The 14387-nt window shown below is 40.4% G+C and overlaps 1 protein-coding gene and 1 long non-coding RNA gene across 4 annotated transcripts; both read left to right on the top strand.

Annotated features, from left to right (window-relative positions):
• The first annotated feature begins 1816 nt into the window (after positions 1-1816).
• LOC131224685 (uncharacterized) lies at positions 1817-4561 on the top strand. Its single transcript, XR_009161123.1, has 3 exons — positions 1817-1994; positions 4323-4400; positions 4467-4561. It is a non-coding gene; the product is annotated as an uncharacterized LOC131224685 (long non-coding RNA).
• A 2175-nt stretch (positions 4562-6736) lies between these two features.
• Positions 6737-9896, top strand: LOC131224682 (uncharacterized). 3 transcript variants are annotated; one of them, XM_058219974.1, is made up of 5 exons: positions 6737-7211; positions 7406-7642; positions 7824-7927; positions 8065-8152; positions 9666-9896. In XM_058219974.1, exons 3-5 carry the CDS (start codon positions 7899-7901, stop codon positions 9810-9812), a joined length of 264 nt encoding a protein of 87 aa, XP_058075957.1. In that variant the 5' UTR covers positions 6737-7211; positions 7406-7642; positions 7824-7898; the 3' UTR covers positions 9813-9896. The 3 variants fall into 3 exon arrangements, 2 of the variants coding, with proteins under 2 accessions (XP_058075957.1, XP_058075956.1); XR_009161121.1 differs by having other exon boundaries at positions 6737-7642; positions 8020-8152; XM_058219973.1 differs by having other exon boundaries at positions 6737-7642.
• Positions 9897-14387: the final 4491 nt, after the last annotated feature.

The raw sequence follows: 14387 nt of genomic DNA, 5'->3' as shown, positions 1-14387 counted from the left end.
GATGATATTGCAATTTCCACCCATTTCCCACTCCCTATGTACCCACAAAGGCACCTGCATTTCAGGCGCCTAGCCATATGATAATTAGCGAGTAGCAGATGGACAACTAAAGTGAGAAACATAACTGACCATTCATATGAAATGGGAAGTACTTTGATCATATGGTCGGAATTGTATGCTGGAGAAGATTTTTGGTCCATTACCCATACATGGTGCTCACTTCATGAAATAGTCTGGGTTACTGGAAGGTGGGCCCAACCTCTACAAAATGCTGGTCCATATGGAGATGCTGGTAATGCAGGTCCCGCCTTGTATAATACCTTGGATGTATTTGTGTGTATGTGTGCACATACACCTGTGTGTGTTTGTATTTTTTTGCGTGTGTGAGTAATTATAGAGCCATGATCCAAGTGCGAAGCCTTTGTACCTTACAAGGTGTGAATTTATATGTAAGGCCCAAGTGGGTCCACCTCTTTCACCATGGACCATTGGATAGGACCGGAGGGATCCACCGTGGATCGCACATTGCACCGATATCATCCTCTTCAGATGATCACATCCATTCAAATTAGAGCAGGCAAAGTAGATGGTGTGACCATTTTTACTGTTACCTCCATTTTTCATGTCCTTATTTGTGCCGATGTGATTATTCGATCATGTTTATTTTGGTTGTCACATGCTATCTGTGGTGGACCCACCTATCTATTGGTCTTTAAAATAAAAATAAAAATTATTATTATTATTTTAAATCGCATATGGAGTCACTTGGGCTCCACAGAAATTCACATCATAATAGCATCATGGTGGCTTTGCACAGCTCAAGCATATCGTAAGTTATCACACAATTGACTGTGTGATCATTCACCTATGCTGGTAGATAGGTAGGAAGCCATGTGGAAGCTGTTATTGTGTCGAGTAGAGGAAATAACTATGAATATTGGGACTTGGGTTTTGCAGAAATCTTTCCAGTTCATTTTTGAAGGCATTCATTGCACGCGAACATGGTTCCCTGACTAACTTGCAACAATTGTAAGCTTTCTATCAAGGAGATGGGAATGGCCACGGCTCGGCAGCCTTCCCAGTCCGACGGACGGTCTTGATTACCTTCTTCTCCTCCACCGCATGTCCACTGATGGTAACATTATGTGTTTCCATGTCTATATCTATTATGGGTTCAAGTCCTTACCTCAGTAGTAAACTCTGAGGAACTTCAAAACGAGGTCTTGTGTTCGACACCCATAGGTGGTGAAATCCCACTAGCCGTGTGTGGGTATGTGTGTTGGGTGCGTGTGTTTAAAAAAAAATAATAATAATAAAAATTTTTTTTTTTTCTATTTCGCACATTCAATCAGTTCATCAAGCAGGCCCCACTTAAGACTTGCACCATAATGAATGTGATCGACTTGGTCGATGAGACTTGCCCGAGTCCGGGGTGACCCGGACATTGGGGTCTGTTCTCTGTTTCGGGCGTTAGGGTGGCAATGGCCGGGTAACTTGCCTGACCCAGTCTAGCGCCTGGCTTGGGCTTCACATGAATGGCCCGATTAACTTTTAGGTTAGGCTCGAGCTCAAGCCTTTTTAGCTTGACCCAATTCGGCCGAGCCCAGCTCAAACCAAGAAAGAAAATGCGGAAGCTGAAATCTATGGTTCCCAACCATATGAAGCAGACAATCTCCAGTGCAACTCCGGACGATCGCCCTCACGTGCTCCTCACTTCTCGACTTCTTCCTCTCTTCACGTCATATCCGCAAGGTACTTTAAAATCCATCCTCCCATTCATTCTCCAACTTCCAAAATTGCCCTTTACCCCCTCCATTTATTACTTGTTTGCCCTTTTCAATTTTTCTCATCTTCTTCGATTGTCGGAGAAGTAACGTACACAAGAGATGGGGCTGTGTCGTAAGAACGCAGCGTCTGTTTTGGTTTGGAAGCAGAAGGGGTGCGAATGCTTTTTGAGCGGAGATTTCATCAATGCTTTGAAATTCTACACTCAGGTATATGATTTCTTTCCTTTTTATATAGGATTATTTTATTTTATTTTCTCAAAATTGTTAGTTTCATTTGGAATGTATTGCTTCTGAGACAGTGATATCTTTGCAAATCCTAATTGACTTGTGCACAAACATTTACATTTTTCGTATTCAAAATTTTCATTTTGTGGAGTAATGATCAAATACAGTTCCTTCCTACCAAATTGGTGGATATATTGAATTTCTAATCTGTAGAAAAGGTGGACCACACTATGATGATCACCTGACCTGGTATGAAAATTGGGCCTATCGAGCAGACTGATTCATATATCAGCTGTCCATTGATTTTGACAGTGGGTCCTGCATTGGTAAATCTGCTTGATTTTCATACCAGTTTATGATCATAGTGTGGACAGATTGGGTATTCTATACATGTGACAAGTTGCGGATACTGGTAAATAAAAAGAAAAAGGAAAAAGAAAATTTGGTGGGAAAGAAATGTGGCTGTTGCAGAAATGGTTCAGTAATGGCCTGTTACGTGATGGTAATGGTGGGAACCGTTATGCATCACGGGCTGTAACGGCTGTTGCAGAAGAAAGGCCCTTAACGGCGTTACGGGGAAGATACATGGTTTATTTTTTTAAATGGCTGAAATGGACTTTATGGCCAGTATGGTAACATATATTTACAGTGGCTGTTATTGTTATTGAATTCCATCTATGTATGATCATTTCTCTTTACCAAGGTGGGTGTGAATAGTATCTCCACATGTACCATTTCTCTTACTCTTTTGTATTTAGTTTGTTAATTTTGTGTCATATTTGTCATGAGTTCTTGTTTGGGAACATACAGTCATTGTGTTTTTCTCTGATAAATGCTGATGACATGGACAAGGACTTTGTGGCGACAATCTTTGCAAACCAAGCTACTAATATGCACGTGAGTTTGATTCTTAGATAATCTTTGAAGTTGTCGTCTGCACTGGTTCAGAGTTCAATCTGGAGCACTTAGATTGCCGGGGTGTTCTGATGCTTGTTGTCTTGAGTTTTAATTAGCTTAATTGTGAGATATGATGTTGTTAACAATATAGGGACTGATAATTTGGATGCATGGACTAGAACTTCCTGGGAAGGTCTACTTCCATGGAACTTCACCTTCTACTAGAAGTCCAGTTTTGCTGTTGTTTGACAGCTCTCGTGTTTGTTGGTACTTGAGATATTTGGATGCCTTGAACCTTGAACTCTTCCAACAACTTTGAACTCTTTGAAAAAGTGAAGAGATTCGTGGAAACACACACTGACGCAGGGGAAGGACGTGAGGTCGAGCACCGTCTTCCTCAAAAGGATAACTATTCCGAATCCACGGAACGTCTCTGGACTCCTCACAGAGACTTCTCGAATCCACGAGGAAAGAAAGCAGAAAATAAAAATTAATTTTAATAAATTCGAAATTGATTAATGAATGAGTAAAAATGAGTTCACAACCCTTTAAATAGGGGTACCAAGCAATAGGAAAGAAATCAGAATCAAACTACAACTCAAACTCCTAGAATCCACGACTTACTATAAATAGTAAACTTACTATTTATAGACGGTCGTGATGTCTACTAGTGCGAAAGGTTTTCGGCCAAAAATAGTAAGTGTCCTATTTGTCTTCACCAAACCGTTCTCCTAATTATTCTAAGCTCTTTTCACGTTGGGCGCAACTCCTAAAGCCCGACGGATGAAGAGTTATAATCAAACTAAAACTTACTATTTATAGTAAAAATGAAATTAAAACAGGGAAACGACCGTCGATCGAGGGGTTTTTCGCAATTCCGGGCTGCGCAACCCGGCGTAGCGGGGTTGGTTGGCTAAAGTAGCTCGTTCTTCCCCAAAATTATATATTTTACGTCAGATAACTCATTCTAGATTGCGAGATACGCCCGATCTAAGGTCCGATGGTCCAGATCACTTCTGTCATCGACCGGGCCTTTTCTGATCCATCTTGGCCATGAAATTGTCCGCGACCCGCTCTACATCACACACGTCCCGAAATCTAGGATACTCCATTCATCAAATTATTGTTGACCGTCCATCATGTGAGACACACCTTTGGTTGTGCTTCCCCTCGTAAAAGTCACTTCCATAAGACTATCCTAACCATCCAATCAATAACTAGATAAATGGACAGTCCAAACTGAGTATACTAGAATGATGTCCATTTATCAATCTAAATTGTCTATCATGTGGTGCCCACCTTTGATTTGCCATCCCCTTTCAAAAATTGCTCTCATTGAATGATCCTCATCATCTGATTATCACTAGCAAAAATGAAAGTTCTGTAATACTTTCTTCCAAAAATTAAGGACAGGCACCATTTGCCCTTGTCGAGGATGGCTAACCTTCAAACAAGATATCGTAGCTGCTGGCATGATGCATTCTATTCAAGGTTGGCTTCTTCTCCTCAGTCTGAGTTTGTTGAGGAAGAATTGCAATATTGGCTTCTTCAAACGAGATATCGTAGCTGTCCCTGCAGGCTTGCTTGATGTTTGAGGACTGGAAATCTCTTGCCTCTTCATCCTGCTTCAGAATGGTTGGTGGGTGTTTGCTCACTACAAGAAACAGGGCCATACCCAACCAATGAGCCAACCCTTTGCTGGCTGCCAGTTTTAACAGCTGCCGGCAAGGTCCGTATATATAAAAGAAAGAAAGAAAAAAAAACTAAACCTAGTGCGGCTTTTTCTCTCTCCCTCTCTCTGCCACTCGCTCTCCCTCTCTAACCCTCTCTATCCCTCTCTCTGCCGCTCTCTCTCCCGACCGCCGATTCTCTCTCTCTCTCTCTCTCTCTCTCTCTCTGCGCCTCTCCCTCTCTGCTCGATCTATCTCTCTACGCCTCCCTCTCTGCACCTCTCCCTCTCTGCTCGATCTACCTCTTAGCCTCTCCCTCTTCACTCTCGAACCCTCCCCTCTCCCTCTCCTCTTGATCTACCTCTCCCTCTCCCTCTCTCTCCCTCTTTTATTTCATCTTTTCTTTTGTCCAGCAGATTAAGGATCATTATGCAATATCAGGTCTCTCTCTCCCCCTTATCTATTCATATCAATTTGGGCATTTTTTTGGCATTTTTTAATCCTTAAAGTAACATTGTGTAATGATTTGTGTTTTGGGAATTTTTGAGTTTCGAATCCCTAATTAGGGATTTTGTAGTGTTGATTCTCTAATTGTCGATTATAGATTAAAAAAACTGAAAAATCCCTAGTTAGTGGAATTTTCTTTAGAACTATGAAATGCTTTGTTTCTCTTGAGAGTAGCTAGATTGGGAAAATGTTGAAACCATTAGCTTCTATGTTATTTTTGTATGCTTGTTTAAACATCTTAATATTGTGCCATGTGCATCTGTTGTATGTGGCTGCAGCACCAAGCCAATGGTCTGCATTTCCTTCTACTTGCTTGTACAGGCCAGGTTTCACAGCCATGTTTATGGAACACAAATGGAGGTGCATTTGTGAGTAATTTCATTTACTTCATTTCGTGGGATGAAGCCCTTAAATCTCAGTCAGAATGATTGAATCTTTACAATTCATGCTATCTTGATTTGTAGATGTTGGAAACACTGAGAACCCAACAGAATTCTAGCATAAATTAGAGCCTTTCAACTAGGGGGAAAAAAAAAAAAAGAAGAAGAAAAAAAAAAGAAAAGAAAAAAAAAACTGCTTTTTGTGATTTATAGCTTAGCTACGAATGGGACCATGCCATGTGCTTATATAGACCATGAAACTTAAGCAACTTCTTTCATGTCAACTGCTTGATAGTTCAAGTAAAGTTTTTTTTCTTCAAAATATAATCAAAAGGGTTTTCTGACTCATTAAACAGTACTGCAGAAATGGTGATTCAAAGAAGTTGGTGAGGCAGTTATTTTGGAGCACTTTGAGGTGGTTTTTCTTTAGAGGCTGTTTGTTTCTCAGTCTTGACTATATCCTTACAGGACACAACAGAGTATCAAAAGTCACTGGCACGCGAGATGGAGGCTCGCTTGAAAGCGAAATGTGATAAGTTAGGTGATGCCTTTGTAATGGATGAAATGTGATAAGCGAAATTTCCATTTTGTGGATGTTTTATATACCATGTTTGTTGGCTCTAGAACTTCATGAGCTAAAGTTTGCTGATATTTGTTTTGATGAAAGTCCATAGTAAATAGACCATCTTGATGTGATAATAACTTATCCTGAGTTCAAACTGTCTCGATCACACATAATAATAATCAACTTTCATAACTTGCAGAAGCTTCAAGACGATCTGCAAAAGTTGGGATTAAAGATCAAGCATCATGAGGACAACCTGAAATTAATGAAGACTCAAACAAACAACTTAGGATGAATCCATTTTTGATATGCAACGTTAGCTTATTGCTTTTCTTTAGTGTGGTGTCCTTGTATCATCTTGTCTATGATCCATCTTGAATTAGGTAAGGCCTTGAAACTAGTTAAAAGCAGAATCAGAAATAGAGTGCATAGTCTATCTGTTATTCTGTTCTGTTTTCGAAGCTTTTGTGGCTTTCGATTCAATGCACTAGGAAAGTTGGGTCATTTAGATGCTACCCTAGGATTGCATCTCTGCAAGTGCAACACGATATAACTAGTGCAACATCCACTCCGTCCTTCATTTGAGAAAAATCATGTTAGGATTTAAGCCTAATGGTATATTTGTTATGGATTTTTCAGATGAGGAACCTGTTATATTACATTTATATACCATTAGACTTAACCCAAAATCCCCAAAAAACATCCTGATGCTTTTCCCATATACACGCCTAATGGAACATGCTATGCATAGCTAATATTTCTTCTTTAGAAGTTCACATTTGCTAGAACATTTCCCAAATTAGTTTATCAATAGATCTAATTAAAAGCTTGTGAAACTAATTAGAATGCCAGTCAATCTCATCTCTTTACAGGGTTCTCATCATTGATGGATACTTTGCTACTCCACATGTTATCTTTGTAGATATTGATTGATCTCTAACTGGTTTTGGGCCTTCTTTCCAACATGCAGATATTGAACCTTGTTGATGTTCAGTGTCATATATGAGATGATTTCAACAAGAACAATCCTCAATGACTTGAAGAAAGATTCTAATAGACCTTCAATGAATGCTTCTACAGAAGCAATTTGTGAGAATTTTAGTATACCAGTAGAATGGGATCTTTTTATTAAAATTTTCACCAACTGGAGAAAAAATGTCTCAAATTATTTGGCTAAATGGTAAGTGATCATCCTTATGTTAATCACAGTGAATTTATCTGTGTTTTATTCTTTCAGATGCTATTGCTAAATTAAGTTCTGTTTGACAAAATGTTGTAGCCATTAGTTAGTTGAGTCTCAGAATCATGGACTATGCGACTTTGCGAGTGCCTACTTACTTTCTCCGTCAAAACTTTCTTCTTGTGAATTGGCAGGATGGACCTCCACCATTTTCTTTGAAAGCATTCCTCAACAGTAAAATGATGATGGTGTTTGAACTTACTGCTAACAGGCAGTTCCAGGTTGTTCCATTCTCCCGGTCTCCTTGGGCTATATACATGGTTTGTGGTGTAAGCTTCTGTCATGGGAGAATAGTTCTCGAAGGCCTGCAATGTGTAAAGGCTAGATGGCTAGGCCATGTCTGTGTTCATTTCTTCTTGTCATTTGGTTAGGTGTGCCTTGTCCCTCTTAACTGGCCAAATGATGTATTTGGTATTGTTGTTTAAGTTAGCTCGTTGTTGATGATGATGATGATGATGCTTGTGTTTCATGCTATCCTATATTAGACATATTTCATGCCTGCATGCTGTTTCATGCTATCCTATATACTGATAGTTTTCTTTTACTCCACAGACTTCTACATATGTCTGTTTGATAACAGATTTTTGCCCAGGTGGGGAGCTATTTGCTTTGCTTGACAAACAGCCTATGAAGATTTTCAAAGAGGAAGCTGCAAGGTATCTTCAATGAGTAATTCAATAATTCCCTCAATTTTGAGACTCCGACCAAGAATGGTTCTTCACGGTTGCCATGCCATTTTTTTTTCCAGTTGATAATTGGATACTTCAAGGTTGTTCTTGCATATCTTTTGTAGCCATGGTCACAAAAATACCGTGCTCTATGTCAAGTGGAATCAAAATGGTGACTGGGTGCTAACTGCCTCCAAGGATCAAATCATTAAGGTTTGTGTTACTGCCACTACTAAAGCCATTATTTGTTGCTACCTTGATTAAGATTTTTTTTCCCATCTTTTCATCCTTTCCAAATCATGTTTTCTCTCATTCTTTTCTTTTAAGGGAACTATATTTTATAGTTCTTGTAACCAACTGTTCTGTGGAATTTTTTTTTTTTTTATATAGGATATATGTTGGCATTATCCATAAATTTTGTTAGCTAGAACTTTATTTTACCAAATTGTTTTATTTTTATGGATATTTCTGCATCTAAGATTCTTATTACTAGGAAATTTGCACTAATCTAAAATCATACTTTTAGTACTATTTATAGATCATTGTTGCTTCAAGACCTCCCATTTGAAATGCATTATTGTTTTATGATGAGCCTCTTAGTTAGGAGACTTGATGTGATCTTCAAATGCAAATGTCCAATATGACCCAAACTTGGGTTGGGTAAGTCGGGTTCAGTTTTATGAGATCTACTTTGGTTCATGAAGTATGGATTCTTTGCAAAATGTTTCATTGTTTTTGTAGAACACTTTCTGACAAATGATTCTTTTTGTATGCAATGCGTGGGCCAAATAAAATCCTCTTTTAAATTGAATGTGAATTTAAGAAGGTTGCAAAAGATCTGCTCATACTATAAAATTATGAGTTTGACCCTTGACTCATGACTTTTTTTTCCTTTTTAAACAGTTTCCCACGTAGTTGAGCTGGGTTCCTACTGAGTCGGCCTATTTTAGTGGATGGTTCCAGTCGATAACTGGCTTGACTGTCTGGTTCTTACAGGTTTTAAAAGAATGATCACTGAATATCTCAAAGTCATTTCATATTGGAATGTGGTATAGTTTTCTCTGGTTAGGGAATCAATTTGAACTATCTGACTTGGATTTGGCTTTGTTTTAGCACAATGGATGTGTTGTTCACCAAACTAATTCTTGTGTTTGATTGGACCAGATTTTTTTCAAAGTTCAACTACCTTTTGGTTCGTATGTACTGTAGCTTCAAAGTTCACAGCTGAAAGTTATGATTGGTTCTTCTTCAATTCGTTAATGAAAACATGAGGGGACCCCAAATCGAACAAGCCAATCCGGAAACCACACCTCTGGCTCAAACTTCCCTCCCACAACAACCAATTCAACCAGCAGTTAACAAAGAAAGACGACATTTGTTTCTTAGCCTGGAAACTATGACTTCTTATATGCAGAAGTCATTAGTCTAATTTAGTTTACTTTTTCTCTGCTATTCACATCAAATATAAAGAGATGCTTCATTTTCGTTTACTTCACCGAATTTCATATTCAGACATAATGTATGCTCTCAATTAGACACTTACAGCTAACACTGTTTAACCACTGTCAACTGAACTTCATAATGAATCTCCTGTAGGGTGCTTCAAATCGACAGAATGCCAAGATTAGTGTCCTCCATGCAGCCCTGTCTTTTGTAAGCCCCCAAATTATTTAAATCTTGTGATTTCCAGAACAATGTAAACCCATTGTAATCTCCCTTTGTGCAGGTTCTGGACCGTGGTGAGAAGATTGAGCTTTTGGTAGACAAAACAGAGAACCTTCGCTCACAGGTGGTGAACCTCAATATCATTGAGGGCCTGAACCTACTGAAGGACTCTGAAATACTGGTGCTGATGCCTTCTACTGCTACATAGCTCACCAAAGATCGACAAAAGAAACCAGTCCCTTGGAAACAATGGCAATCATCGGCAACAAGGAGATCATTGACATTAACCAAGGTATGTTAGGTGCTTAGACTGGTGTAATTTTTTTTTTTTTTTAAACTAGGATACATGTGGGTCACCTTTTCTTTTCTTATTCTTTTTTTTTTTTTTTTTTTTTTTAACTTTTTGATAAGAAAGATTTTCTTTGTCACTATGGATTTTCGGAGGCCATGATCTCTCCGGCTACGGATATAATCCGTAGCAAAGTTTAAAAATGTCCCAATGATACAATCGTACAGGGGGCTAATCATATTTGGCTACAAATTTTATCCGTAGCTTTTGACCAATTTTTTGGTAGTGTAGCAAAAACTGACAACTTAGAGGCATCCAGTACAACTGTCAGTAAAGGTCCTGACCGCCGGTAAAAGCCTTTACCGACCAAGGCTTTACCGTTGTTAGCTGACTGCGGGCAAAGGATTTGCCGGCGGTCTAAATGCCAGTTTTTCTTGTAGTGGCTATTCTTTGGGAAGTGGCAAGTCTTGATATCCTTTTGTTTGATGTTTGGAGGCTAGCTGGTCGTTTCACCAGGATGCAGCTTGTGGGTTGCACAACTGCTGAAATGCATGTCCTGTGTTAAATTTATATTTTTCCCTTTCTTTGATTTTTTTTTAAAAAGGAGATGGGTAGGAGGCTTTTTAGGGAGACGATGGATTTGCAAGAAGAGGTCAGGGGGCTGATAGCTTTGGAAAATGCAGGGCTGGGATCTCTTTGAATTTTGAGCAGCCATAGATAGTTGCCCATTGGCATTGGGTGAAGCTGGATCGTTGGCTATTTAGGTTAGCGGATTTTCAGGATTTTGCAAGCTGTTTTTATGTAGTACTTGTAAACCGAGACGAGCTGAAAGCCTTTGTGTATTTGAGACAACCCAAAGGGGTTGAATATATAGAGATTATAGCATCTATACAAGGAAATAAATAAAATCAGAATCATCTACCTATGAAAAACCAACTATATAAGGTATGCTAGCTATACAAGGTATGTTTCAGCCTGTCTAACATCTCCCCTCAAACTAATGCGGGTCATCGACAAGTAGTAGTTTGCCAACGAGAAATGAGTGACGTGCAGAAGTTAGGAACTTGGTGAAAATGTCTACAATCTGATCATGGGATGCAACATGTGGTAGAGAAATGAGCCCAGACTGAAATTTCTCACGGATAAAGTGACAGTCAACTTCAATATGCTTCGTCCGTTCATGAAAAACCGGGTTAGAGGCACTCTGAATGGCACTGAGATTATCAACATGGAGTGGAGTAGGATTCTGCACAGGAATGCCCTAGTCGGAAAGAAGTCCACGTAACCAAACAAGCTCACTACACGCAGCAGACATCGCTCGATACTCGGCTTCTGTGCTTGATTTGGAAACAGTGGCCTGCTTCTTACACTTCCAAGAGATGAAAGAAGTGCCGAAAAAAACACAGTAGCCAGTGGTAGATCTTCGTGTGAGAGCGCAACCAGCCCAATCAGCATCTGAATAAGCACGAAGGTCCAGAGTCGCCGTGGAGGAGAAGAACATTGATCGATCTAGAGTTCCACGTAGGTACTGTATGATGCGTAACACCGCAGTCATATGAAGAGTCCGAGGAGCAGAAACAAACTGACTGACGACTTGGACAGCATAGGCAATATCAGGGGGAGTCATAGTTAAGTAAACCAGACTCCCAACCAAACGACGGTATAAGTCGGGCTGTGCAAGTAGATCACCATCGTCGTGGCCATAATGAATGTTAAGTTCTAAGGGAGTCTGAACTGTTTTCTGATCTGTCAATGATGCCAAAGCGAGAAGATCCTTGGCATATTTACGCTGGCTGACCAGGATCCCACGTTTAGAACGTGAGATTTCAAGGCCAAGAAAGTATATGAGATGGCCGAGGTCTTTCATCTTGAAGGAGGATTGCAGAACTTCCTTTAAAGCCGAGATGCCAGCAGTATCGCTACCAGTCAGTAGGAGGTCGTCAACATAGACCAGAACAATGACAATTCCGTGAGCAGTGATGCGTAAAAATAAGGATGGGTCATGACCACTTTGAGTAAAGCCAGCACCCGTAACAACATCGTGAAAGCGTTAGAACCATGCCCGAGGTGCCTGTTTGAGGCCGTACAGGGCTTTCTTTAGGCGACATACCTTATTGTTAGGGATTAAGGAGCCAGGAGGAGGTTTCAAATACACGGTTTCTTGAAGATCTCCATGAAGAAATGCATTTTTCACATCCATCTGAGCGAGTGGCCATGAGCGAACAGAAGATATAGCCAGAAGAGTACGAACAGTTTTCATCTTGGCCACGGGAGCGAAAGTCTCATCATAATCAATTTCGTATTCTTGTTTGTATCCCTGAGCAACAAGTCGAGCCTTGTATCGATCCAATGATCCATCAGACTTGAATTTGACCGAATAAATCCATTTGCTACCAATTAGCTGTTGGTCAGCAGGTCGAGTGACAATGTCTCACGTATGATTATCTGCCAATGCTGCAAGTTCTTCTGCCATAGCCTTCTTCCAACAATCATGAGTGGCTGCCTAAGAGTATGAAGTAGGAATAGAAACGGTATCCAGAGTAGCATTCATGGCAGACATAGAGCATATCAACCGATCAGGCGCTCGATGTTCACGAGCGGAACGACGGATCGAGGTAAGTTTGGGATCAGCAACGGGTACAGTAGGTTCGGGTTGAGTAATAGGTGGTTGATCTGTACGTGGTCGACATGAGTAAACCTGCAACGGACGAGGGAGAGTACTTGAGGCAAACGGAATTTCTGGAAAGGCAGTTAGACCAGGAGAGTTGGGAGTGTGCGGAGGAGGAAGAGATGAATGAAAAACAATGTGCTCAAGAGAAACAACATGTCATGAAACCCGAACACGACGAGAAACCGGATCATAACATCGAAAATCCTTCTGAGTTTTCCCAAATCCCAAGTACATACATTTGACTGATTTTGGAGATAGTTTGTTACGTTCACGTGAAGCCAGGTGAACATAATAGATACAACCAAAAACACGAAATGTGGAATATGCAGGAGGTAAGCTAGTGAGAACAGAGTAAGGAGATTTACTATTCAGAACTTTGGTTGGCATCTGGTTAATCAAGTAGACGGAATGTAACAATGCTTCAGCCCAGAAAGAACGAGGAACAGTCATAGCTGTCATCAGGGTGTTGGCATTTTCAACAATATGACGATTTTTTCTTTCAGCCACCTCGTTCTGTTGTGGAGTATCAGAACAGGTGGTTTGATGAATAATTCCATGCCCTTAAAGAAATGTACGAAAATCAGTTGAGAGATATTCCCTCCCTGAGTCAGAGTGGAGAGTTTGAACTGGAACCCGAAATTGAGTCTCCACCATAGAGTGAAATAACTTGAATTTTTCAAAAACCTGTGACTTCGATTGCAGAAAGTAAATCCAAGTGTAACGTGTGAAATCATCAATGAATATTATATAGTATCGTAACCCAGAGAGAGACATAATTGGTGAAGGACCCCAGACATCCGTATGCACAAGTTCAAACATAGAAGATGATTTTGTAGTACTTAGGAAAAATGGAACACACTTACTTTTTGAAAGACAACAGGAAGACCAAGAATAATCCAAATTATTTTTATTAAGAGAAATATTCCCTAACATGCCAGACGAAATTAACTGAAGTAACCGATCGGAATGTGGATGACCCAGGCGAAAGTGCCATAGTTTCCACAATTTATTTGCTGAAGAAATATCTGATGAAGAAAGAGAAAAGAAACAACGGGCTGGAGTGACAGATGGATCAAAATCCAGTACGTACAGACGACCATGTCGCCTACCCCTCCCAAGTACCTTCCCCGTCGCCAGATCCTGCACAAAACAACAGTTGGGAAGAAATATGACTAAGCAGTTATTTGATGTAAGTTGACCAACTGAAATTAAATTGGAGGAGAGGTTAGGAACATGAAACACATCACGAAGGGTGAACTGGCGATGAGCAGAAGGAGAGAGTCAATGATCCAACAGACTGAATAGGTAGTCTAGTGCCATCAGCAGTAGAAATAGCCTGATTGCCGGTGTAGGGACGAATGTCACGAAGATGGGATACAGCACCAGTCATATGATTGGACACACCCGAATCGAAGAACCATGTAGAAGATGGGGATATACCTGACATACCGGCTGCAGAAAGGGCCTGAACGATTTGCTGGAGCATCGCAGGAGTCAACGGAGATGAAAGACCTTCAGCAGAAACAGTAGATGTAGAATCAATAACAGTCGGCTCGGAAGAAATAGTGGCAGCAGTAGCAGAAAGAGCACGACCAAGGCCACGACTACGACCACCACGTCCACGAACAGAAGAAGATGCATATGCACGTGTACGGCAGTCTTGAATACCATGACCAGTTCGTCGACAATAAGCGCACCATTCTTTGTATTGAGCAACAACATGACCCACCTTGTTGCAGCCGCGACATGTTAAAAGAGAGGAGCCACGCATTGATGTAGTGGTGGACACAGCAAGCACCATATCAGAGGATCCCGGAGTCGAG

Source organism: Magnolia sinica, chromosome 14, assembly GCF_029962835.1.
Source record: "Magnolia sinica isolate HGM2019 chromosome 14, MsV1, whole genome shotgun sequence".
In the NCBI taxonomy this organism is placed as follows: Eukaryota; Viridiplantae; Streptophyta; class Magnoliopsida; order Magnoliales; family Magnoliaceae; genus Magnolia; species Magnolia sinica.
Note: the sequence above shows the minus strand (reverse complement) of the source record. Positions and strands in the feature narration are given on the sequence as shown.

Excerpts from the sequence above, each read along its gene's own strand:
- LOC131224682 (XM_058219974.1), top strand. The coding sequence starts at position 7,899 with ATGAAGATTTTCAAAGAGGAAGCTGCAAG. Across the intron at positions 7,928-8,064 it reads TTCAAAGAGGAAGCTGCAAG|CCATGGTCACAAAAATACCG; the intron begins GTATCTTCAATG and ends TATCTTTTGTAG. Across the intron at positions 8,153-9,665 it reads CCAAGGATCAAATCATTAAG|GTTCTGGACCGTGGTGAGAA; the intron begins GTTTGTGTTACT and ends CCCTTTGTGCAG.